General features: G+C 45.2%; 1 protein-coding gene across 2 annotated transcripts in view; it reads left to right on the top strand.

The window, feature by feature from the left end:
- The window catches only part of CYFIP2 (cytoplasmic FMR1 interacting protein 2), a 54,950-nt gene extending 30,254 nt beyond the window's left edge, over window positions 1–24,696 (top strand). For both annotated transcript variants that reach the window (XM_073567880.1, XM_073567881.1), the window contains exons 8-32: window positions 1,079–1,175; window positions 1,538–1,666; window positions 1,998–2,102; window positions 2,772–2,863; window positions 4,125–4,242; window positions 6,759–6,878; window positions 7,030–7,155; window positions 12,009–12,175; window positions 12,408–12,555; window positions 13,145–13,298; window positions 13,704–13,860; window positions 14,936–15,032; window positions 15,150–15,226; window positions 15,772–15,880; window positions 15,969–16,088; window positions 16,606–16,805; window positions 16,946–17,033; window positions 17,765–17,908; window positions 18,233–18,323; window positions 19,555–19,685; window positions 20,286–20,358; window positions 20,966–21,060; window positions 21,429–21,667; window positions 21,828–21,975; window positions 23,538–24,696. In XM_073567880.1, the coding sequence (XP_073423981.1) occupies window positions 1,079–1,175; window positions 1,538–1,666; window positions 1,998–2,102; window positions 2,772–2,863; window positions 4,125–4,242; window positions 6,759–6,878; window positions 7,030–7,155; window positions 12,009–12,175; window positions 12,408–12,555; window positions 13,145–13,298; window positions 13,704–13,860; window positions 14,936–15,032; window positions 15,150–15,226; window positions 15,772–15,880; window positions 15,969–16,088; window positions 16,606–16,805; window positions 16,946–17,033; window positions 17,765–17,908; window positions 18,233–18,323; window positions 19,555–19,685; window positions 20,286–20,358; window positions 20,966–21,060; window positions 21,429–21,667; window positions 21,828–21,975; window positions 23,538–23,705 (3,193 nt within the window). In that variant the 3' untranslated portion in view covers window positions 23,706–24,696. The remainder of the gene's footprint in view (window positions 1–1,078; window positions 1,176–1,537; window positions 1,667–1,997; window positions 2,103–2,771; window positions 2,864–4,124; window positions 4,243–6,758; window positions 6,879–7,029; window positions 7,156–12,008; window positions 12,176–12,407; window positions 12,556–13,144; window positions 13,299–13,703; window positions 13,861–14,935; window positions 15,033–15,149; window positions 15,227–15,771; window positions 15,881–15,968; window positions 16,089–16,605; window positions 16,806–16,945; window positions 17,034–17,764; window positions 17,909–18,232; window positions 18,324–19,554; window positions 19,686–20,285; window positions 20,359–20,965; window positions 21,061–21,428; window positions 21,668–21,827; window positions 21,976–23,537) is intronic.
- Window positions 24,697–27,095: the final 2,399 nt, after the last annotated feature.

Here is a 27,095-nt window from a genome sequence, read left to right as displayed (position 1 = left end):
TCATAAGGCCAAAGCAAAACTGACCAGCGGTATAGCAGAGCACCCAGAGATGTAGCAGAGGATGGTTTTTCACATGTCCAAGAGAGGAGAGCTGGGTTTGTAACTAGGTCTAAGGCAGAAATGACTAACAGTAAGACAGATGTAACGGAGATGGATTTTTCAAGTGATTCAGGAGTGATGAATAAATCCAAGTAGTGGCACAGACACCAACTACCTGAATACTCAGGCAGTAATGCCTGGTAGTATGACGTCAGAGGTGTGCGCCAAGGAACCTGCGCGGTCGGCATATAATACAACCACTTTACAAAGCTTTAGCGCGACTTCATCTGAAACATGCAGTTTAGTTCTTGGCACTATTTCATACAAAAGGAAACCTGGAGCTACAAATAGTGCAAAAAAATGGGTGCTGCTTCCATTCATAGAAAGAAAGGGTCAATCTCCAGAGGACACCAGGCTTCTTTACCATAAGGACTATTAGTCTGTGGATTAGTCTACCTCAGGTGCCGGTCACAGTAGGATCCGTCCATTGTTTCAAAAAATGGCTGAGATGTTTTTTCAATAAGAAAAAACATAAATAATTATGTGAATTATTTTCTGAATGTTTAGTCCAGTGTATCGAGTTTTGGTATCAATAGGGAAAAATTAGCTCTTCTGTGGCGGACCTTTTATCCTTTCCTATCGATCGGTTGAACTTCATGGACATTGGTCATTTTTCAACTGTTCTCTTTAACAGAGAATGTCGGCAACAGGAAGAGGATGCAAAACCCAACGCTGGATGTAGGGGAGGTAAGTATGAATACATAGTGTCATGATAGCCCTCTGTATCTGGTCTGTGACCATGGAGCCGACAGACCTTTTTTTAGATAGAGGGCTCTTCAGAACTATCTACAGGTTGGATGTCAAAAAGAGAATAAATCTTCTCATCTTCTCTTGATCCTAAACTTTCCACCGACGTTCAGCACTCAGCAAATTTGGAGGCAAACTGACCCAAGGGTCCTTCACTGTAAAAAATATAAAAATATTATTATTGTATGGGTGTTTTATCCTCATTTTATTACTCACTCCTCCTTTTTGGCAGTGCTGCCCAGTTCCTAAGAAAGATGGCTGACCCTCAATCTATCCAAGAGTCACAGAACCTCTCCATGTTCTTGGCCAACCATAACAGGATCACTCAGGTAGCTGCATTTCTTAAGTATTTTGCTGCTTTTATTTGTTACGTTTTATATATGAATCACTTATTTTTCTCTTTATTATATTCTTTAACTATTTTCTACTTTCCATGCTTAGTTGTTATTAGCGATCAATGGGAATTGAGTTCTGTTTTTCTTTTACTAGATACCTGAGCTGCTGCATAACTTCTTTTTTTTTTTTACAGTGAAGCCATGTTCTGACACCGCTCATCTTTGTATGGTCGTCCTCGCATCAAAAGGCGACGTTCTGATATTATATGCAAATATTTGTAGATGGGTTGACGTGCCAGTCCGATATATGCCAGTAAGACGACGTATGGCGGTCTTATAATGTCCTGTCTTTTCAGTGCCTGCACCAGCAGCTGGAGGTGATTCCTGGTTATGAAGAGCTTCTGGCAGACATAGTCAACATATGCGTGGATTACTACGAGAACAAAATGTACCTGACCCCGAGCGAGAAGCACATGCTGCTGAAGGTGAGCAGCTCCCACCCGGGCAATGGTTCTTACAATGCAGATTAGAATTCCGTTTTTGCTGATGGATGAAAAATGCGCTCCAAAATTTCAAAAAGTGGAGCATCATTGGAAGACAGGGCTGCACTTTTTTGATTATCCCTTTAACTCCTTAACGAAAACCTTAAACGCTATTTACCTGCAGATTAATCTAAATGAAACTGCAGCTACTGAGAGAAAATGAAGTTATTTTCTCCCAGGAGCTGCCGGCTTTTAGTCATATCGGCGTTGACGGAGCTGCTACATCACCCTCCATGTCTGATCATGTCCTAATGACTTGTACCATCTCCTACAGGTGATGGGATTTGGACTCTACCTGATGGATGGAAACGTCAGTAACATCTACAAGCTGGACGCTAAGAAGAGGATAAACCTGAGTAAAATTGACAAATTCTTTAAGGTGATGAGTGAAGGTCATTACGGGGCGCCATGTTCACCATGATCCACTCAGGTCTTCAGAGCTTGGACCCTAGAATGGTCTTTTTCTCAATAAACGACTTTTTGAAGCTTATTCCCATTCAATAGTGCAAAATAATCAGGACAGATGAGTTACCCTGCTGCGTAATCAGGACTTAAAGGTCAAAAGTGTCTTTGTCAATTTTGTATCTTACTGTGTTCCTGCTGAGCCCCTGAGTATACCGTTTTTTGTTTTTCTTAAATCCGCCATACGGTTCCTGAGATATGGACCTTTTTGTTTAGTGATTTTTATGGTCTTTATAAAGTGGGCGTGGCTCACGGGACAGCCAAAAGACACCCCAGTAGAATCCTGTGAGCCACGCCCACTGTATAAAGACCATAAAAATTAGCAACTACACAAAAAGGCCCATATCTCTGGATCCATATGGCGGATTTAAAAAAAATAAAAAACGTAATACTCAGGGGAGCAGTGGGAATAAAACAATGGCAAAATCTGGGCACTTTTGACCTGATGACACTTCCCCTTTAAGTAAGGAAAACGAGGAAGGGCTCGGTACAGATCTGTTTCATGAACCCCATGCCTATGTTTGGCGGTCTCGTAGAGATTTCCCCCCATTTTTTTATTCAGTCCATGTCCTGTTTTCTCTTGCAGCAGCTGCAGGTGGTCCCGCTCTTTGGAGACATGCAGATAGAGCTGGCCAGATACATTAAGACCAGTGCTCACTATGAGGAGAACAAGTCAAAGTGAGTGCAAGCCGTAATGTCTCTTGGCTCTCGGAAGGACCGGACGAGAGCGGTCGTAGGACGACTTACTGATTCCTAGATGTTTGGAGAGGAAATAATTAACGACTGAACTAAGCAGCTCGTGGTTGTGAAGTGCTTTCATTGTCTTCCTGCTTTTACTGCCAAGAGCTGCTTACTGCTGCCGTGTGTCAGTGTAGTATTAATACCGCTCCGGGGTATTTTAGTATTAGTGCCCCGAGTCCTGGTACTTCTCTGGGCATATTTGGCCGACTTGGGTTCCAAATGTTTTCTGGATATGCTCAGTAAGGGCCGGGTATTGGAGTATTTACCTGCCAAAATAACCAGGAGCTGTATGTGATATACAGATTTTTGGAACATTTTTTCATCCTTCAGTGGTATCTTCTTGAGTCTAATTTTTTTTTCATGCATGCAAAGGTTTAGTAACAAAAAAAAGGTGCATGGCCCTTTAAAATAACAACTTTGCAGTATCTTTCCTTAGAGCTTTGTATTGGGACGTCCCTCTGTTACCCCTCCTGGAAATGTATAAGAACGTCCCGCCTAAGAGAGCACTGCTGCCAGAATTTCCTAGAAGAGTGCAAGGATTAAATTCCGAATTCTTACATTCCCTGACACCAGAAAGTAGTCGGGAGGACCCCAACCACATAAGATGTTCAGGTCATCCCACCAAAACCATGGGTTGGGATAGATTTTTATTTAAAGGGCACCGCTCCACCGCTGCTCCCGATGTCTGTTATTGTCTGTAGTGCTGATGTCATGTTGATAGCGCTGCAGCCAATCAGTAACCTCAGCCGCTCTGTTGACGGCACGAGCTGCTGAACTCACTGATTGTCTGCAGCGCTGTTGACTTGAATTCAGAAATAAATTGACAAGTGCAGGTCAACGGGTGGGAAGGCTTGTCTGTACACACTGTCCAATCCCCCTTTGACACCTTTCCAGGAAGAGTAACTGAGGGACACAAAACAGAATTATAAGGAAGAGCTGACCAATCCCTTTATTTATCAGGACTGAGCCCGGCTTCACCTATTATCTGTAGCACGCCCTACACCGTGCAGTATACATGGTATATAGAGGCACATATGGGTCATATAAGTGTCGTATCCGCAGGGCTTCACCTTGTGGTCTGTGTATAGTAGTCTGCCATCACCCTTAGGGTAGCACCTACCTAACCAGTGTTCCCAGCCTCTCTCCACTCGCCCCTCGGAGGCCGTCCGCAGGCTTAAAGCAGCTGTTTCCTGCCCAGGTGGACCTGCACCCAGAGCAGCATCAGTCCGCAGTACAATATATGTGAGCAGATGGTACAGATACGGGACGACCACATCCGCTTCATCTCTGAGCTGGCACGCTACAGCAACAGTGAGGTAAGGACTGATAACTAGATAGATTGAGCACCCTGCATGGTTAGTACCAAGTAGCACTCTCTTCTGAAAGTATCACAGCTTCTAAACACTTTTTGTAGCCAGACAAGAGTCTTTCAGTTCTTGTTTGAGGGATTTTCATCCATTCTTCCTTGGAAATTTCTTCCAGTTCTGTGTGATTCCTGGGGCGTTTTGCATCCTCTGCTATTTTGAGATCTAGCCACAGATTTTCAATGATGTTCAGATCAGGAGACTGTGAGGGCCATTGTAAAACCTTCAGCTTGCGCCTTTTGAGGTCGTCTGTTGTGGATTTTGACGTTTAGGATCATTCATTATCCATCTGTAGAAGCCATCCTCTTTTTACCTTCAGCTTTTTTACGGATAGTGTTTTGTTTGCATCAAGAATTTTTTAAAATTTAATTGAATCTATTCTTCCCTGCACCCATGAAATGTTCCCCGTGCCATTGGCTGCTACAAAACCCCAAAGCATGATTGATCCACCTCCATGCTTACTGCTTGGCGAGATGTTCTTTTGCTGAAATTCTGTGCCTTTTTCTGCACACATACCTTTGATCATTGTGGCTAAAGAGTTGTATTTTAACCTCATCGGTCCACAGGACTTGTTTCCAAAATACGTCAGGCTTTTTAGATGTTCTTTTGCAGACTTCTAACACTGAATTTTATGGTGAGGACGCAGGAGAGGTTTTCTCTTCAGGACTCTCGCATGAAGGCCATATATGTCTAGGTGTCTCTGAACAGTCAAGCAAGAATTCTGATTTGCCTCTCTAGCAATCCTACCAGCAGCTCTCACTGAAATTTTGCTTGGTCTTTCTAACCTTATCTTGACCTCTACTATTCCTGGTAACTGTCATTTCTTAGTTACATTTCAAACTGAGGAAAGAGCAACTTGTAATCACTTTGCTATCTTCTTATAGCCATCTCCTGCCTCGTTGGCCTCCACCATTTTCAGTGCTAGGCAGCTGCTTAGAAGAACCCATGGCTGCTGTTTTTTGGCACAAGGTTAGAGGAGGCTGGGTATTATAAAGCTGGGAGATTTGCATCACCTGGCCTTTCCTAACAATGGTAGTGAACAAGCCCTACCCCTAACAGGCTAATTAAGGTCTGAAAACTTGGTCAAAGTTATCTGAGCACACAAATCTCCAAGGGTTCCCAAACTCTTGCATCTGCGCATTTTCATTTTTGTAATTTTTAAAATGTAAAAAAATGACAGTATATACATTGCTTTGCCTAAAATACAAAGGAAATGTGTCGTCTTTAACTTTAGGCCTTTTAGAGATCATTTCATCTTCACCTTTTCTTTGGACTATCAGCTGCCGGCGTTGACATCAGGGGCTTATCTACAGCATTGTGTGCTGCTCAGCTCCATCTCTTCCCTTCTGAATAACCCCTATGCTGCCTGTGCCTAAACTAATACTATTATCTATCCTAGCCTCTATCTCTAATGTGCCCCCCCTCTATTCTAATCCCCCTACAGTCCTACACTACTTCCTAATCTAACCCTAAGGCTAAGTGCACACGTACCGGAACTCTCGCGGAAATTACCGCGAGAATTCCGGAATTCCAGTCCGCGGGAAAATCGCATTTTAAATTCCCACGATTTTCCCGCGGAAAAACTAGCATTTTGCAAGCGTATTTAGCTTGCAAAATGCTAGCGTTTTCCAAGCGATCTGAAGCATCGCTTGGAGAACTGATTGACAGGTTGGTCAAACATAGTGTTTGACGAGTGTGACAAACTTTTTACTATTGAGGCCGCCTATGCAGCATCAGTAGTAAAAGATAGAATGTAAAAAAAAAGTAAAAAATGGTGTTATTCTCACCCTCCGACGTCCCGCGCATCCGTTCCCAGTAATCCTTTGCGAAAATGCCCGCGATTACGTCAGTTCTCGCGGGATCGCGACGTCTCGCGGTAATTCGCGATGACGTCGCGCGAATGACCGCGAGACTTCTCGATCCCGCGAGAATGGACGCCATCGCGGGCATTTTCGCAAAGGATTACTGGGAACGGATACGTGGAGAGAGGAGGGAAGGCTGCGCGGGACGCCGGAAGGTGAGAATAACAATATTTTTTATTTTAAATTCTATTTTTTACAGGGATATGGTACCCAAAGCCCGGAGGACAGTCTCCTCTCCTCCGGACCGTGGGTACCATCCGCCATTGTTCTGCTTACTTTCCGCATGGTGTGCACAGCCACATGCGGGAAGTAAGCGGAACAATGCATTCCTATGGGTGCGGGATCGCCGCGATTCCGCAAAATAATGAGCATGCTACGTTTTTTACCACAAAGCAATTCCGCCGCGGTAAAAACCGCAGCATTAGCACAGCATTGCGGAATCCCATAGGAATGCATGAGATGCTTATTTTTCGCGTTTTCGCGGCAAAATCGCGCGGTTAAAACCGCCGCGGAAACGCGAAAAAAACGCCACGTGTGAACTCAGCCTAACTCTATACAACAGTACATTAGCTGTTGGCGGTGACATCTGTGCCCTGTTGTCGGCAGGTGGTGACCGGCTCGGGTCTGGACTGCCAGAAGTCGGATGAAGAGTACAGAGAGTTGTTTGACCTGGCGCTGAGGGGTCTGCAGCTGCTGTCTAAGTGGAGTGCCCACGTCATGGAAGTGGTGAGTGTGGCACTGGCACCCAGATCTGAGACCCCGATCATTCATTACCAGGCGTGGCTTCTGGGAGCGTGCGCCCCCTCTTATATACACCACACCTGCCCTGTAGAGTATATAGCACTGACTTCCCTATCTGCTATTCTCCGCCTCGCAGTATTCCTGGAAGTTGGTCCATCCTACAGACAAGTTCTGTAACAAGGACTGTCCGGGCACAGCCGAGGAGTACGAGCGCGCGACGAGGTATAACTACACCAGTGAGGAGAAGTTTGCCTTTGTGGAGGTAAGTCGTACATCGCCATACATCTTATACTTTGGTATCTAATGGTCCAAGATGGGGCATCATAAGTGCTTAGTAACTGCTCTGCTTTATTGAAATAACGTGCAGAAATCTAAGTGAATGGAGACATATTCACATTCAGACGTGTCATCGTTACCTTTTCTTCAAGATAATTCCCCGAGATATAGTCACTTATTTTCTGTGTCGCCACCTGGTGGGTGTAATGTGAATTGCAGCCTATCATTCTCTGTGTGGCCACCTAGTGGTTATCGTGTGAACTGCAGCCTCACAAATGTTTTGGCTTTTCCTCCCAACCGACCCAGATTCCACAAGACAGGCCCTGGGTTTAAGGACTTTTTTTTTAGAACGTATATATATTGGATATGGTGGTGGAGCAGGAGGCATCGGCCTGTCCGCCATTCACCTGTGACTTCTGTCTGAGGCTCGGCGCAGCAGGCGTGGTGATGTCACTACATTGTGGTTACTGAGTCAGACACAGATCGGCTCCACGCCTCGTGGGAATGGAGATAGGTGAATATTTTTAAAAAAATTTGCCGGCGGGGTAGAGTGGCGCCGTACTAGAGGAAAAAGGGCATCAAACTATGTGTGGTAAGGGAATCATAGTGTGTGGGGGAATCATACTGAGTATGGTAGGGGGGCATCATACTGTGTATGGGGGGAATCATACTGTGTATGGGGGGAATCATACTGTGTATGGGGGCATCATACTGTGTATGGGGGGAATCATACTGTGTATGGGGGTATTATACTGTGTATGGTAGGGGGGCATCATATTGTGTAGGGGGGCATCATACTGTGTATGGTAGGGGGCATCATACTGTGTATGGGGGGAATCATACTGTGTATGGGGGGAATCATACTGTGTATGGGGGCATCATACTTTTTATGGGGGAATTATACTGTGTATGGGGGGATCATACTGTGTATGGGAGCATCATACTGTGTATGGGAGCATCATACTGTGTATGGGGGCATCATACTGTGTATGGGGGGAATTATACTGTGTATGGGGGGATCACACTGTGTATGGGGGGAATCATACAGTGTATGGGGGGGGATTACACTGTGTATGGCGGATCATACTGTGTATGGTAGGGGGGCATCATACTGTGTATGGGGGCATCATACTGTGTATGGGGGACTCATACTGTGTATGGGGGCATCATACGGTTTATGTGGGAATCATACTGTGGTATGGGGGGAATTATACTGTGTATGGGGGATCATACTGTGTATGGGGGGAATTATACTGTGTATGGGGGGATCATACTGTGTATGGGGGGAATTATACTGTGTATGGTAGGGGGGCATCACACTGTGTATGGGGGGAATTATACTGTGTATGGTAGGGGGGCATCACACTGTGTATGGGGGGAATCATACTGTGTATGGGGGGAATTATACTGTGTATGGGGGGATCATACTGTGTATGGGGGGAATTATACTGTGTATGGTAGGGGGGCATCACACTGTGTATGGGGGGAATTATACTGTGTATGGTAGGGGGGCATCACACTGTGTATGGGGGGAATCATACTGTGTATGGGGGGATTACACTGTGTATGGGGGATCATACTGTGTATGGTAGGGGGGCATCATACTGTATATGGGGGAATCATACTGTGTATGGGGGGCATCATACTGTGTATGTTGGAATTATACTGTATATGGGGGGAATCATACTGTGTATGGGGGCATCGTACTGTGTATGGTAGGGGGGGATAATTCTGTGTAGAGGGACATCATACTGTGTATTGTAGGGGGCATCATACTGTGTATGGTAGGGGGGCATCATACTGTGTGTGGGTAGACTATGGGGGCATTATACTGTGTATGGGGGCATCATTCTGTGTAGGGGGCATCATACTTTGTATGGTAGGGGGGCATCACACTGTGTATGGGGGAATCATACTGTGTATGGGGGCATCATACTGTTTATGGGGGGAATTATACTGTGTATGGGGGGAATTATACTGTGTATGAGGGGCATCATACTGTGTATGGTAGGGGGGCATCACACTGTGTATGGTAGGGGGGCATCATACTGTGTATGGTAGGGGGGCATCATACTGTGTATGGTAGGGGGTATCATACTGTGTATGGGGGGAATCATACTGTGTATGGTAGGGGGCATCATACTGTGTATGGGGGGAATCATACTGTGTATGGGGGCATCATACTGTCTATGGGGGATCATACTGTGTATGGGGGAATTATACTGTGTATGGGGGGCATCATACTGTGTATGTGGGAGATTATACTGTGTATGGGGGAATCATACTGTAAATTGGGGTATATACTGTGTATGTTGGAATTATACTGTGTATGGGGGGAATCATACTGTGTATGGGGGCATTGTACTGTGTATGGTAGGGGGGGATAATTCTGTGTAGGGGGACATCATACTGTGTATGGTAGGGGGGCATCATACTGTGTATGGGGGGGGCATCATGGTGGGGGGGCATCATACTGTGTATGTGGAGACTATGGGGGCATTATACTGTGTATTGGGGCATCATTCTGTGTAGGGGGGCATCATACTGTGTATGGTAGGGGGGCATCACACTGTGTATGGGGGAATCATACTGTGTATGAGGGCATCATACTGTTTATGGGGGACTCATACTGTGTATGGGGGGAATTATACTGTGTATGGGGGGATCATACTGTGTATGGGGGGAATTATACTGTGTATGGGGGGGATCATACTGTGTATGGGGGGAATTATACTGTGTATGGTAGGGGGCATCATACTGTGTATGGGGGAAATAACCCTGTGTATGGGGGGATCATACTGTGTATGGGGGGCATCATACTGTGTATGGTAGAGGGCATCATACTGTGTATGGGGGCATCATTCTGTGTAGGGGGCATCGTTCTGTGTATGGTAGGGGGGCATCATACTGTGTATGGTAGGGGGGCATCACACTGTGTATGGGGGAATCATACTGTGTATGAGGGCATCATACTGTTTATGGGGGACTCATACTGTGTATGGGGGGAATTATACTGTGTATGGGGGGATCATACTGTGTATGGGGGGAATTATACAGTGTATGGGGGGATCATACTGTGTATGGGGGGGAATTATACTGTGTATGGGGGGATCATACTGTGTATGGGGGGCATCATACTGTGTATGGGGAAATAATCCTGTGTATGGGGGGATCGTACTGTGTATGGGGGGCATCATACTGTGTATGGTAGAGGGCATCATACTGTGTATGGGGGAATCATACTGTGTATGGGGGGCATCATACTGTCTGTGGGGGAATCATACTGTGTATGGGGGGATTATACTGTGTATGGGGGGATTATACTGTGTATGGGGGGAATCATACTGTAAATTGGAGTATATACGGTGTATGTTAGAATTATACTGTGTATGGGGGGAATCATACTGTGTATGGGGGCATCATACTGTGTATGGTAGGGGGGATAATTCTGTGTAGGGGGGCATCATACTGTGTATGGTAGGGGGGCATCATACTGTGTATGGGGAGGCTATGGGGGCATTATACTGTGAATGGGGAGCCTATGGGGGCATTATACTGTGAATGGGGAGGCTATGGGGGCATCATACTGTGTATGGGGAGGCTATGGGGGCATTATACTGTGAATGGGGAGGCTATGGGGGCATTATACTGTGTATGGGGAGGCTATGGGGGCATTATACTGTGAATGGGGAGGCTATGGGGGCATTATACTGTGTATGGGGAGGCTATGGGGGCATTATACTGTGAATGGGGAGGCTATGGGGGCATTATACTGTGTATGGGGAGGCTATGGGGGCATTATACTGTGAATGGGGAGGCTATGGGGGCATTATACTGTGCTGGGAGCATCGTTATGTTCAGGGCACTGGGGACAATATTAATGTGTATGGGTATAATACCGCATGTGGGGCATCATACAGTATGTGTAAGGTGGCATTGTTGGGGGCATCTTTCACAAGCTTTCCCTCTTTTCTGGTCTTCACAGTTGGGAGTTTTGGTTCTGTGAGCTGTGTGGCCGTGGTGGCATATTCGGTGACTTGCCATCATGTCAGTGATGGGCACAGTCTATGAAGCTAGATATGTACATAAAAATGAGTATGAGCAGATTTACAATTTACACTCAGACATATTTTCCGCACGATCAATCATTTCTCTTACCAAATTTTCTGTGTTAACCTTAGTCCAGTATTAAAAATAAGCGCATGTGCTTTCTTCCAAAAAAACAGCGCCACTCTTGTCCACCTGTTGTTTCTGGTACTGCAGCGCAACTGCTTTTGCAGGAAATGAGGCTGAGCTGCAACTCCAAACGCATCCTGTGGGGCAAGGGTGGCGCTGATTTGGAAGAAAGCAGCAATGTTTTTCCATCCCTGTACTACCTGTTTAAATGGGTTGTCCACCTTTAAGACAAATTTTTTTTTTAATAATTGCATCTATTTGGGGCTAAAAATCATTTTTGTCATTGGGTTTCATGGAAAAAAAATTTCACCGATTGCCTTCTATAACCTCTGTGTTGCACTATTGCTGGACGCAGAATGAGTTAAGTGACAACCTGTCAGTGAGCTCGTTCTTATGGGCTAACGAGAGAATTTTTACTCTTTTATCTGTCTCTTTCTGAGCTCCTCTCAGCTGATTTATGACCAGAGACCACATCAAAGTGGAAACAAAAAGCTTGTAAAAGCCGAACGGTGCAAAATTTTTTAATGAAACCCAGTTGCAAAATAATTTTATCTCCAGGTACATGCTCGTTCGTGTTTTTCGGGATGATGGTTAAGCCTTAATGACGTGTAAGAGAATGGGAATTTAACTCCTTGAAACAATCGCTCTTATGATTTCTTTAAGGTGATTGCCATGGTAAAGGGTCTGCAAGTGCTAATGGGCCGCATGGAAAGTGTCTTCAATCAAGCCATAAGAAATACCATCTACGCTGCCCTACAAGACTTTGCTCAGAGCACCCTACGAGAACCGCTCCGCCAGGCCGTGCGCAAAAAGAAGAACGTGCTGATAAGGTGAGAGGATTAGGAGATGTAGTAATATCAGGGTACAAAAGTACAAAATAATGCACACGATGCCCCATAGAGAATTATTGCTATGGATTCGGATTTGCCGCCCTAGGCGAGGGCCTCTTGGTCTTAATGGCTCAGTTCGCAGTATCAGCGGGGATCGGAATATGATCGGGCAGCCATGTGTGTGACCCGTCAGTGATTTCCTTGGAATAAATGTGTCTCTGCTTCCCTTTAGCGTTTTGCAGGCCATACGTAAGACTATCTGTGACTGGGAAGCAGGTCGCGAGCCCCCCAATGACCCATGTTTGAGAGGGGAGAAAGACCCCAAAGGTGGCTTTGACATCAAGGTTCCTCGTAGGGCGGTGGGACCCTCAAGCACTCAGGTCTGGAGGACGTTTAGATGAATTTCTAAAATGCAAATTCCCTTTTTACTTGTATTTATTTTATGAAAGATCAGGTCTTACTAGGATAGGGTGGATGGCACCGAGGGGGGAGGTATCATCGCCTCGGATGTTGATGAACTGTTTAAAGTTCACTTTAAAGGAATTTTAAAATTAAGCCCTAGATTAGTGATGTGATTGGTAGGGTTACAACCTCCGAGACCGCCACCAATCCCAAAGCTAGCCATACCCATTAGATGACTGATGGCCATAGGATGGTTCGGAAGATAGTCAACCGGCAGCCATCTCGCCCATACACAAGAGCGCTTGTTCGGGCGAAATCAGTAATCCGAAATCAGACATCTCCGCTTCTTAAATTCCCTGACAATCAGTTGTCCGACGCCCCCCATACACGTTAGACTGTCAGTCAAACTCTTTGATATCGCAGGTTTCGTTCACCATTACTCTAATGTGTATGGGGGGCATAATTTAGCGCAACCGGTCGCTACGTACATTTCAGAGTCTTAAGGTCAGAGAAGAATGGCGGTCGCTTCAGTAAAACTCCCGTTAATGAGTTGCATCTCCTCCGTAGCTGTACATGGTGCGCACAATGCTGGAGTCCCTCATCGCGGACAAGAGCGGCTCCAAAAAGACGTTACGCAGCAGCCTGGACGGTCCGATCGTACAAGCGATCGAGGAGTTCCACAAACAGTCCTTCTTCTTCACTCATCTGCTCAACTTCAGCGGTGAGTAGTGGGCAGAAAAATACGGTGACCGCTGCAGCCAGTCAGCGGCCATTGATCGGCTTCAATCTACACAATTTTGCCCAAGTGGAAGAACAGTGTTTCTTCTGCTCAGACTTAATTCTAAAAGCTGCAGCTGATCAATGACCTGTGATTGGTTGCAGCGGTCACGTGATATTGTTTATATCATGAGACCTACAGGGAACACAGGGCAGCATCGGCGATTTCTTTATTTTCCTCCTAAACTTTTTTTTTTAATTTTTTTTTTTTAAATTTTTGTTTTACATTTTTTTTTACATTTTCACTTTATTTTTTAGTTCCCCTGGGGGACTTGGACTTATGAGTTTTTACTCCTTAGAGTATTTGCTACTAGCACATGACTTTCTTTTGTGGCCGCTCTCATTACAGAGGCGCTGCAGCAGTGTTGCGATCTGTCTCAGCTCTGGTTTCGAGAATTCTTCCTTGAACTGACCATGGGACGACGCATTCAGTTCCCCATCGAGATGTCCATGCCTTGGATCCTTACTGACCACATCCTGGAGACCAAGGAGCCTTCTATGATGGAGTAAGAGATCACTGAGACAAGGGATACAGGGTCTCAGGGGGGGTCTATCATTGGCCTCATCTCTACATTTCTGCCCAGATGTAGCAGATTTGGATTTGTCAAACACAGCTCTGCTACATTAGATAAGTTCTCTACTGCCCTTGACAAACACAGCTCTGCACCATCAGACAAGTTCTCCTCTACTGCCTCTGACAAACACAACTCTGCTACATCAGACAAGTTCTCTACTGCCTATGACAAACACAACTTTGCCACATCAGACAAGTTCTCTACTGCCTCTGACAAACACAGCTCTGCTACATCAGACAAGTTCTCCTCTACTGCCTCCGACAAACACAGCTTTTGTACATCAGACAGATTCTCCTCCTTACAAACAAAACTCGGCTACATCAGACAAACTTTCCTCCACTGCCTCGCCCTCTGACAAAATCAGCTCTGCTATTTCAGACAAACTTTCCTCCACTACCTCTGACAAACAGCTCTAGAAAAGATTTCCTCTACTGTCTCTGACAAACACAGCTCTGCTACATCTGGGAAGTCATTTTTTTTCAACATTTTCAAAATCACGCAATATTAGCTCTGCTATATCTGAATACATCAGCTCTAGAAACAATGGATGCTCATGGCCATACTACCCTTTTATCTTAAGGCATGTAAGGAAAGATAAGTCTTACTTTTCTTCAATAAACAAACGCAGCTCTACTATCACACAACCTCCGCTCTGCTGCATCTCTTCTTTTTGAGGAGGTTTTCTTACTTTTTCACCCCCTGGACCCAGTATTCATCTGTTATAGAGTAGTGGACCACACCTTCATCCTTTTCCAGATCACCTGCATAGGCAAAAAATAATATGGTAACATACTGGCTGCCTGCAGTCTCCACCAGAGGGCGCTCACTGCATACTGCTATACATTGAAATCAATATCTAATTTGCTCATAAGCTCCCTCTAGTGGATACTGTAGGTATCACAAAAAATATTAGTAAAAAAAATTAATAAAATAATGTGCCTAATTTATGAAAGTGGGTTCTACTTACATAAAAGACAGATGACCCGTATAATGTCTTCTTCCCCAGGTACGTCCTCTATCCTCTTGACCTGTACAATGATAGTGCCTACTATGCTTTAACCAAGTTTAAGAAGCAGTTCCTCTATGATGAAATTGAAGCCGAGGTAAGAGGGTCACCGAGCGAGAGGGTCACCCAGTTTCACGGAGGGGTCGTCGCTGACATTAATGGGTTAATCCCTAGGTGTATATCGGCATAATTTTGTCTAATTCTTCCATTCCAGGTGAATCTGTGCTTTGACCAGTTTGTGTACAAGTTATCAGACCAGATCTTCGCCTACTACAAGGCCATGTCCGGCAGGTACAGAGAAGTACTGGCCGCTATAGAATGTTGTAATCCGTCGATCATACACGTAATTTTGGCCAAACCTGTCGATTTCAGCTGGACGGTCCTCCCGACGATCCTCTGATGTCAGTAGATAGAATGATGGGGCGGTTGAATTTTAACATGCCCGATCCGCTTTTCTCTCCTGATAACTGCCTACTGCCCTTATCCCAAAAGGAACACATGCATGCTCGACGAAGCTGAGCGTGCACATATATAGGGGAAGGGTCAGAGAGTGATAGATGTCAACCAGCTGAGACCAGGCAGTGTTAAAGGGGTTGTCTGTACCGGTACGTCATACATCAGTTTCCTAACTTTGATGCCAGGCTCACAAGCCGTATCGTTCCCAGCAGATGATGGCTGATTTAATCAGCCATCATGTGCCTTTAACCTGTCAATCTCTGACTTGCAGAAATTCTGCTGTTCAGGAATCGATCTTCAGTCGCGGACATTTCGGCAGCGGATCGGCCTCGTGTGAATTAACCCTTAATGGTAGTTATACGTTTTGCATATTCTTCCAGCGTCCTGTTGGATAAACGATTCCGGGCAGAATGTAAGAACTACGGAGTGATTATTCCTTACCCACCATCCAATCGCTATGAGACATTGCTGAAGCAGCGACACGTGCAGGTGCGGAATCCTTGGTCTCTATATTGATCGTCCTCCTTATGCTGAAGGTGATACATTGCCTATAATCATATATTCATCTTCCCTATAGCTGCTGGGAAGATCTATTGACCTGAACAGGCTGATCACTCAGCGGATCTCAGCCGCCATGTACAAATCTCTGGATCAAGCGATCAGTCGCTTTGAGAGTGAAGATCTGACCTCCATAGTGGTGAGTGTCACTTCTACAGCCGTAATACGAGGGGATGTCATGGGTCCAGCCCAGCCACAGGTATAGCTTGGCCACAGGTCCGGTCTGGCCCTGACACAGGTCCTGTCTGGCCACAGACAAGTCCAACCTGGCCACAGGTCCTGCGTGGCTACAGGATCAACCCGGCCACAGGTCCAGCCCAGCCAGAGGCCCGGCCACAGGTCCAGCCACAGGTCCAGTCGGGCCACAGGTCCAGCTCGGCCACAGGTCCGACCCTGCCAAAGGTCCCTTGACCCGAACTCAACTAAATCATAGGTATATATGAGGCTCTTGAGCCAGTCCTGACATGATGGACTGTTCCATTATTGGAACAGATATGGATCCCATCGGTGGGACCTATATTTATACTTTATCTTGTTGATATGCCCCAATACCCAAACCTTGGTGCTGCCATGATTGGCCGAATCTTTTTCCCTCCCGCCATCTTTCCTAACCATCACTTATAATAACCCCCTTCACCCGTTGTCCATGTTTCCAGGAACTAGAATGGCTCCTTGACATCAACCGCCTGACGCACCGACTTCTTTCCAAGCACTTAACATTGGACAGCTTTGACGCTATGTTCCGAGAAGCCAATCACAATGTGTCTGCTCCATATGGAAGAAACACCCTGCACGTCTTCTGGGAGCTCAACTTTGACTTCTTGCCCAACTATTGCTACAACGGCTCAACCAACCGGTGGGTGCAGCTATTTCCATAAAATGTCACAATGTGAATATACCCTAGAGCCAGTATTACCTTGTGGGTGCCATGTCTGACTCTTAAGACAACTATGGAATCTGTAATTTTCCTCTAAACCTTATCATCTCCTTCTTCAGGTTTGTCCGTACAGCCATCCCATTCACACAGGAGCCGCAGAGAGACAAGCCTGCCAATGTACAGCCTTATTATCTGTATGGATCCAAGGTCAGTGTCTTCCAGTATTGAGACTGCCATGACAGATGCCTTCTCTATATATATTCTTCCATTTCTGAACTTTTAACACTCAAAGATTCATTTCAGGGACATTTTCCAACCTGTCACACAATTTCCTTCTTCCATATCACGTGTTAGGAGACTCCTGACTTCTTAAAGGGGATCTGACACCAGGTCATAAGTGACCAGTTTTTGCTCTTATTTTGTTCCCATTGATCTCCTGAGTATTACGTTTTTTATTGTTTCAAAATCTGCCATACGGTTTCAGAGATAGGAGACTTTTTATTTAGTGCTACTTTATTAGGGCTTTACAAAGGGGGCGTGGATCGCCTATTAATGCAGACACGCCCACAAAGAATCTGTGAGCCACGCCCCTTCGAGAATACCATAAAAATTAGCATTGAGTAAAAAGGCTTATATCTCTGAGACCACTTGGCGGATTTAGAAAAAAAAAAACAACGCAATATTCAGGTGAGCTGTCGGAATAAAATAAGAGCAAAAACTGGATACTTTTGTTCTGGTGACAGGTCCCCTTTAAGCTGAATTTACAATATGTTTTTTAGTGTCCAATTGTGCGTATTGGAATTGTATCCTTACATCCTTTTGGCCTTCTTTGATCTAGTATACTACAATCGCGGTGTGAATTGACTCTTATTTCTTCATGGACTTGTTCTTACTCTTTTTTGTTTCTTTTTCATTTTGTCCATAACACTTTTCTGTAGCCTCTCAATATAGCCTACAGCCACATCTATAGCTCATACCGAAATTTTGTGGGTCCCCCACATTTCAAAACCATCTGCCGCCTGCTGGGGTATCAGGGCATCGCTGTGGTGATGGAGGAACTTCTGAAGATTGTCAAAAGTTTGGTAGGTGCCTAGTCTGCCGATTTCGACAGGCCGACTCTACTTCCGGAACAATAGTTCATTTGAGCGTGCACATGGAATATTATGATCTCGGCAGCACATGTCTTGTTTACACAGGACAGTGTGCTGCCGAGTGATGACTTTTAAGCCAGCTTAAAAATCATCTCAACTGATAAATGAGCCTTTTGATACTCTATCTCATGATTGTCAACCTGTTTGCACTACCCATCTAACTGGAACGAGCTTCCTATGCGCTCTTGATTATCGGCCCTAGTGCAGCTACTTTCTGCTGATTTATTGTGACATCTCTCTGTCTTCCGTCCACAGTTACAGGGTACCGTTTTGCAGTATGTGAAGACTCTCATTGAGGTCATGCCAAAAATCTGTCGCCTGCCTCGCCATGAGTACGGATCTCCAGGTAAAGTCAGATTGAATTTGTAAGGTGCTGGGGAAGGGATCCTGTAAAAAGAGGCTCCTGCAGCCATGCCGAATATAATTCCTCCCTGCCGAATATACAGCACATAATGCACATCTCAACTCATTTCAAACCAAGCGATTGAGATTGTGTTAAAGGGTTGTTCTCAAGATCTTAAATTGCTTTAGTTAGTTAGACAGCATAAAAATAAGCAAGTTTGCAATTGACTTGCTTTTTCTACCTGCTGTCTTCTTTGCGCAATGACAGCTTTTATCTTATATAGTGTACAGCTGGCTTTCATGGAGCTCGCTTCCTGATCCTGTCCAAGAATGCACAGTAGTTACATTCCAGGAGAGGAGTTAACTCTTACCATTCCAGCCACCTCTCTAGCCCATTCATTTCTATACAGCTGTTATCTGCTCGCCTCCCTCCCTGACCCTATCATCTTCTGAAGAGACGCCATTATAAATAATAATAATAATCTTTTTATATAGCGCTAACATATTCCGCAGCGCTTTACAGTTTTGCACATGTTTTCATCACTGTCCCTGATGGGGCTCACAATCTAAATTCCCTATCAGTATGTCTTTGGAGTGTGGGAGGAAACCGGAGTGCCCGGAGGAAACCCACGCAAACACGGGGAGAACATACAAACTCCTTGCAGATGTTGTCCTTCACCAGCTGGCAGCTTTCAGAGCAGTTCTGCTAATCTGGGCTTTCTGCTTTTATTGTCTAGAGCTGTATGCTTGTTTAAATGCCTTGTTATCTCATGCACACTCCAGAACAAATCACCGAGGGCTGAATGTGTGACATTGTGCTGAGCTTTATAGTTCTACTATTACTACAGTTCTACTAGTCACCAGAGCTGTCACTCAAGGATGAGAGCCCGCCATGCCACAGACAAGGAAGTAAGGAGACCATTGCTCTGAGCTGCTAGAGACAACTTGAGAATACCCCATGTAAAGCCATATCCAAATGGCATCATCAACACACATACTTTCTTCCTATGCAGTCTTACTGATGAAGTCTTAGGCTATGTGCACACAGAGTCTTTTTGCAGAGGTTTCGGAGCAGAAACTGAGCAGAATATCAACGTTTTTTGGGAAGTTTTGAGGGGTTTTTTAGAAAGATTTGGAGAGTTTTCGCTCCGTTTCGGTTTTATGCGTACGCTGTGTGTACCTGTAGCCTTTAAAGATTGGAGGTTTCACAGTCTGCATTTATTAATGACTTGTAGGCATCCTGGAGTTTTTCCACCATCAGCTGAAGGACATCATTGAGTACGCTGAGCTGAAGACCGATGTCTTCCAGAGCCTGAGAGAAGTTGGTAACGCGGTGCTCTTCTGTCTGCTCATCGAGCAAGCTTTGGTACGAATTTCATGAACCTCATTAGTTCTTCATGACTATCTATGATAGAGGAGACACTTTAAAGAAACTTTCTGTATCAATTCCTCATGTTTTTTAAGATCTCTGCTTGCTTTCATTTTATAGGGACCTTCCTTGTTTACGTTCAATGGATGAAAAAGATCTGTCCTGGTCATGTCATGGACTCACAAGTGCCGTATCATTGGACAACTTATGCCAATCATGATGTCCAATCATCACTTGACCAGGACTAGAAGTAAACGAGGAAGGTCCTTATTGAGTGACTGCAATTAGAGATCCGAAAACCTTGAGGAACTGAGACAGACGTCGGTAGTCCGCTAAGCTTCTACTACCTAGTAGACCCCACGGCGTCAAGCGCGATGGAATAGCCAAGATGTCGTGGTGGTGGCTGGAGATACCGCAGGTAGGAGAAGGTTCCCAGTGCTTTGGTCCCGTGGCCACGGACTACAAGCAGGGTCCTGCGACTCATTTTACTCAACATTAGCACATTGCAATAAGTGCATTATCAACTCCCCGTGTTTTATTCATCGTGTTATATATTTTTGTTTGCTATAAACATTTTTTTCTTGTTTCCTTTCCCAGTCCCAGGAGGAGGTTTGTGATCTCCTTCATGCTGCGCCCTTCCAGAACATTCTGCCTCGTGTGTACATCAAAGGTGAGACCGGCCTGGTACCGTATGGATGAGCAAGTTGAAAGAGTTTAGAATTTAAGGGGTTGTCCGGTCCAGAATGACAAGTCTGCAGTCACTGTGAGCTGTGAGAATTCGGCCAGAACTTGCCCAGTGGGCGCAACTTTGCTCAATACATTTGTGTTGAGCAAGTCCGTGCCCCCATCCAGTGGCCAGGAGTATTCATATCACATACTTGACCCCCCGTTCCCGGCACAGACACCTGCGCACAGTGACTGCAGACTTGTCATTCTAGACCGGGCAACCACTTTAAGGCCAACATGTTCAGCCCACTACATATATCCAAGTGCTGACCATTGTGCCGTAGGATTTGATGGCCATAGATGTGAGATAACATCCGGCTCGGCCGACTGCTCATGCGTTTTCAACTGGGAGAGATGAGAAAGCTGCTGCCACATGAAAACAAGGGTTGGCCAATAAAATCCCAATTGCCCGTTTCTTCCCTTCGGATCGTCCCCATACACATGAGATGTGCTTCAGGCCAATCAAAATCGGCATTCATTTAATGTGTGTGAGGATCTTCGGGTGTCACCATGTGCTATCATGTCATGAGTTCTGTTTTTTTCTCAATTAGAGGGGGAGCGCCTGGAGGTGAGGATGAAGCGTCTCGAAGCCAAATATGCTCCACTGCATCTTGTTCCATTAATTGAACGACTTGGAACACCACAGGTATGGAAGACGTCAGCTGAGGCATAGGTGATGGCAATGGCGATACTGGCACTGACACATGAGGTTGGCATTCCACAGTGCGCCTGTCGAAAAGCGGCTGAAAGCCATGGGCAGTCACATTCACCACTGGGCTGTGATTGCTTAGAGGGTGATAACATGAAGAAATGTTCCTGAATTTCTCCCTGGATGCGCTATGGGAGAAGAGTTGACTTTACCTCTTGTTATCACTTCTCCCACAAAACCAGAAACTTTTTTCCAACTGTTCTTGGAATATTTCTCCTAACCTGATATCGATAAAGATAAAATAATATGATGCCTTATATTCTAGTGTAATATGTCTGACTTCTGGTCTATCTACGTTCTTACAGCAAATTGCCATCGCCAGGGAAGGCGACCTCCTGACTAAGGAGAGACTGTGCTGTGGTCTGTCCATGTTTGAAGTAATCCTGACCCGGATACGCAGTTACCTGCAGGACCCCATATGGCGCGGCCCCCCGCCCACTAACGGAGTGATGCATGTAGATGAATGCGTGGAGTTTCACCGGCTCTGGAGCGCCATGCAGTTCGTTTATTGTATTCCCGTGGGGACCAATGAATTTACAGCAGAGTGAGTAACGAGGGGCATTTATCATATGGTCGATAGCAGCCCCCCACCACCTAGAAAATGCAGCCAAGTGTCAAGTCAAAGTCACAAAATTTAAAAAAAAAAAAGTTATATTTTCCAACAGGACATTTTTGATTAATACTTTTTTTTTACTTCCATGCAGGCAGTGCTTTGGAGACGGCCTGAATTGGGCAGGTTGTGCCATCATCGTGCTACTCGGACAGCAGCGTCGCTTCGATCTATTTGACTTCTGCTATCATCTTCTGAAAGTCCAGAGGCAGGATGGGAAGGATGAGATTATCAAAAATGTGGTAAGTGCAGTCTCCAGGAACAGGGCACATAATGGAGAACAAGGAACCGTGTTGTACCTGGTGCAGAATGCGACACCGAAAAGATCCGACGTAATATTCCCCCCTCCCTGCACCAGGTAGAATATAGTGTATTTCTTTAATTAGTTCTCTAATCCAGTCACATACATCCGTCCCCATGGCCCCTTGTGTATAATATCCGGCCCCTAAAACCCCAATTTATAACATCCAGGCCCTCTTCCAATGGTGTATAACATCCAGCCCCTCGACCCCTATGTATATCATCTGGCCCCTCTCCCCACCATGTATATCATCCGGCCCCCTGATGTATAACATCCAGCCTCTCGTCCCCCTGTGTATAACATCCAGCCTCTCGACCCCAGTGTATAGCGTCCAGACCCTCAACCCCTATAGATAACATCCGGCCCCTCTCCCCCCCCATGTATATCATCTGGCCCCCTGATGTATAACATCCAGCCTCTCGTCCCCCTGTGTATAACATCCAGCCCCTCGCCCCCTATGTATAACATCCGGCCCCTCTCCCCCCCTATGTATATCATCCGGCCCCCTGATGTATAACATCCAGTCCCTCACCGTGCCGTCTGTCTTTACCAGGCTGGTGGTTAAACACACCAATACCAGCACAGTCCTGTAATAGGAGCCACCGGGGTAACAAGTCCCTTTATATCATTTCTTCCTCCTAAATCTTCCCCCATCACCTGTGAGTGATATTATTGAGAAGTGGAAGGAACCGCAACCCCGTAATGTTACAGAGTGGGGCCTGAGGAGCAGAGGACACATAAGTCACCACCACTTTGCTGACTCCATAACTGTAGAGTCCAGACCTCCTCTGGTACTAACATCAGCACAAACACTGCGCCCCCGCCGGGAGCTCCATGGCTGAGCAGCTGAATGCAGCCTTACATCACCAAGCACAATGCCAAGCATCGGATGGGATGGTGTAAAGCCGCCATCACTGGACTCTGGAGTAAACATGCTATCGGCAGTGACGGATCACACTTCTCTATCCGGCGTCTGATGGATGAGTCTGGGTTTGGTGAATGCCAGGAGAACGTTACCCGCCTGACCGCATTGTGCCAGCTGTACAGACTGGTGGAGGAGGGATCATTCTATGCCCGTTGTGTTTCCGGGGTCGGTCTAAGGACTTTAGTTCTGATAAATGAAAATTGTAATACTTCAGCACAAGACATTGTGGGCAAATGTAGCATCCAACATTGTGGGAACAGTTTGGGGAAGGCCCTTTTTTGTTCCCTATGACTGTGCCTAGGTCCATAAAGACATAGTTGGGGGAGTTTGATGGTAGAACATGACCGACCGCAGTGAGCCCAGACCTCGACCCCATCCAACACCTTTGTGATGACCTAGACAGGAGATTATGACCCCGACCTCTCCCCAACATCAGGGTCTGATACTGTTGTATCTGCAGACGAGCCGACTCCATATTACTGTCTATGGATGTGGAACGAGAGGTTGTAAAACCTACTGCGGTTGTAATACGGTGTATATTTCTGATCATGTCACCTGATCTTTTGTCTTCCCTCCAGCCACTGAAGAAAATGGCAGACCGAATACGGAAGTACCAGATCCTGAACAACGAAATCTTTGCAGTCCTGAACAAGTACATGAAATCCGTGGAGAGCGACAGTTCCACGGTGGAGCATGTACGGTGCTTCCAGCCCCCCATCCATCAGTCACTGGCCACCACCTGCTGAAGCGAACGCAAGGGATGAAACATTCTGGACGGTTTTGACAGATTCCATGTTGTGGTGCATGTTCGTCCTTTACACCGTCATGATGCTGTGGAAACAACAGGACTGTACAGGAAGTAGCCATGTAACGGGGTGTGCGTTGACTATCACTGCTATCAGGGTCCGATCGCCGCCGGAGTTTGCCGAGGTCTTGTGATGACAGAGCAGTATCAATGAGGTTTTTTTTACTGGTTTGAACCAAGTTTTAAGTATTTTTTTTGGATCTACCAATCATAGACTGACGCTTCAAGGGATTGTCCAGAATTGTGCCGGAGAGGACTATTTGTGCTGAAAATTGTGCTTTAATCATGTAATATAATGCACATCCTATACACGATCCTAGTAATTAAAGGGGTTGACTGCCACTGCACCGTTCAAGGGGTCACATATACTATACTGCACAAGGGCCCCTCTTACTCCTTTAGTTATACGGACCTCAAAGATTAGATTTCAGAGATCACTATGGAGGGCACGAATGTTCACTACCTCCATAAATGAGGTTATGTGTATGGACCCTTTTATGGACGGGCTGTGGTCATATCAGCCCCCATAGCCACGGCCCCCGAGAGCTGCCCCCCCTCTATTACTGTGAGACATATAAGCACATCCAAGCCATAGTTGTAAATCGCAGAAGACCCCTTTAACGTCAGTGTCTAACCGCAAACTTGTTACCTGCCCTATTTATCGTGACTGTACAGTGTTGTGCAATTCTTATCTGCGCTCGAAGAATATTCCGCCAACTTCAACATGTTACCGGTGGGTCCAGTTTACCAGCGAGGGGGGGACAAGAAATGCCGATGAATGTCGCCCACAAACCGTCCTTCGCTCACTGTCATATTGTATCACGGATATATAGTTTTTTTAATTATTGTACAGTCATATGTAAAAGTTTGGGCACCCCTATTAATGTTATCCTTTTTCTTTATAACAATTTTGGTTTTTGCAACAGGTATTTCAGTTTCATATATCTAATAACTGATGGACTCAGTTATATTTCTGGATTCAAATGAGGTTTATTGTACTAACAGAAAATGTGCAATCTGCATTTAAACAAAATTTGACCGGTGCAAAAGTATGGGCACCCTTATCATTTTCTTGATTTGAACACTCCTAACTACTTTTTACTGACTTCCTGAAGCACTAAATTGGTTTTGTAACCTCATTGAGCTTTGAACTTCATAGCCAGGTGTATCAAATCATGAGAAAAGGTATTTAAGGTGGCCACTTACAAGTAGTTCTCCTATTTGATTCTCCTATGAAGAATGGCATCATGGGCTCCTCAAAACAACTCTCAAAAGATCTGAAAACAAAGATTATTCAACATAGCTTTTCAGGGGAAGGATACAAAAAGTTGTCTCAGAGATTTAACCTGTCAGTTTCCACTGTGAGGAACATAGTAAGGAAATGGAAGAACACAGGTACAGTTCTTGTTAAGCCCAGAAGTGGCAGGCCAAGAAAAATATCAGAAAGGCAGAGAAGAAGAATGGTGAGAACAGTCAAGGACAATCCACCGACCACCTCCAAAGACCTGCAGCATCATCTTGCTGCAGATGGTGTCACTGTGCATCGGTCAACAATACAGCGCACTTTGCACAAGGAGAAGCTGTATGGGAGAGTGATGCGAAAGAAGCCGTTTCTGCAAGCACGCCACAAACAGAGTCGCCTGAGGTATGCAAAAGCACATTTGGACAAGCCAGTTACATTTTGGAAGAAGGTCCTGTGGACTGATGAAACAAAGATTGAGTTGTTTGGTCATACAAAAAGGCGTTATGCATGCGCTGTATTGTTGACAGATGCACAGTGACACCATCTGCAGCAAGATGATGCTGCAGGTCTTTGGAGGTGGTCTGTGGATTGTCCTTGACTGTTCTCACCATTCTTCTTCTCTGCCTTTCTGATATTTTTCTTGGCCTGCCACTTCTGGGCTTAACAAGAACTGTACCTGTGTTCTTCCATTTCCTTACTATGTTCCTCACAGTGGAAACTGACAGGTTAAATCTCTGAGACAACTTTTTGTATCCTTCCCCTGAAAAGCTATGCTGAATAATCTTTGTTTTCAGATCATTTGAGAGTTGTTTTGAGGAGCCCATGATGCCACTCTTCATAGGAGAAGCAAATAGGAGAACTACTTGCAAGTGGCCACTTTAAATACCTTTTCTCATGATTTGATACACCTGGCTATGAAGTTCAAAGCTCAATGAGGTTACAAAACCAATTTAGTGCTTCAGGAAGTCAGTAAAAAGTAGTTAGGAGTGTTCAAATCAAGAAAATGATAAGGGTGCCCATACTTTTGCACCGGTCAAATTTTGTTTAAATGCAGATTGCACATTTTCTGTTAGTACAATAAACCTCATTTGAATCCAGAAATATAACTGAGTCCATCAGTTATTAGACATATGAAACTGAAATACCTGTTGCAAAAACCAAAATTGTTATAAAGAAAAAAGGTTAACATTAATAGGGGTGCCCAAACTTTTACATATGACTGTATAACAGAACTGTATTCACGTATTGTGGTAACTTCATTTTTTATAGTTTTTTTGGTCTTTTATTTTATTTAGTTCTTAGGTTTAAATTATTTTGCGTTCTTGCTTGTGAATAAAAAAGAAAGATAAATTCTCATAAATAAATGTCTCTGCATTGTTACTGTTTTGTTCCTAAAAATTAAAATGTAATTTTTTATTATTTTGCAAATTCACCTTTCGACTTTCACCGCTTTCTGACTCCTTTTGGGCTGCTCTCGGTCAGATTCAAGCATGTCTCGACCGAAATCTGATCTCAGGTCTCTTCTAGACGTTCCCAAAGTTGGTGCACACTGGTCGCCTCACTTGGGTATCTATAGAGCTTTTGTTCAACAACAAGTGTTCTATTGAGTTGAGGTCTGTGGACTGTGAGGGCCAATCCATCACCTCTACCACGTTGTCATTCAACCATTTCTTTGCCAATCTCGACGTATGCTTTGGGTCGTTGTCCTGCTCGAACACTATGTCAGCCTTTTCATACCCATAGTAGCAAAGTAACTTGTCTTGCAGGATACTCACATATAGCTCAGCAATGAGTCCATCATCGATCCTAGTCAAGTATCCAACGCCTTTGGCTGTGAAAGAAGCCCATATCATCAGGCTTCCTCCACCAAACTTGACAGTTCCTTCAATTTCTAGATCCCCTTGTTTCTTCCAGACCCATTTGCACCCATCAGAGCCCAGTGTATTGACTTTCGTCTCATTGCTCCAAATCACCCGTTTCCAATCATCTACTGTCCACTTTTCATACTTTTTTACAAACTCGAACCAACGCTTCTTATGACCATATTGATGTTGAGGCTTCTTCACCTTTTTTCGGGCCACCATTTCT

Source organism: Dendrobates tinctorius, unplaced genomic scaffold, assembly GCF_039654945.1.
Source record: "Dendrobates tinctorius isolate UK_male_01 unplaced genomic scaffold, ASM3965494v1 ptg000020l, whole genome shotgun sequence".
NCBI classification, from domain to species: domain Eukaryota; kingdom Metazoa; phylum Chordata; class Amphibia; order Anura; family Dendrobatidae; genus Dendrobates; species Dendrobates tinctorius.
Note: the sequence above shows the minus strand (reverse complement) of the source record. Positions and strands in the feature narration are given on the sequence as shown.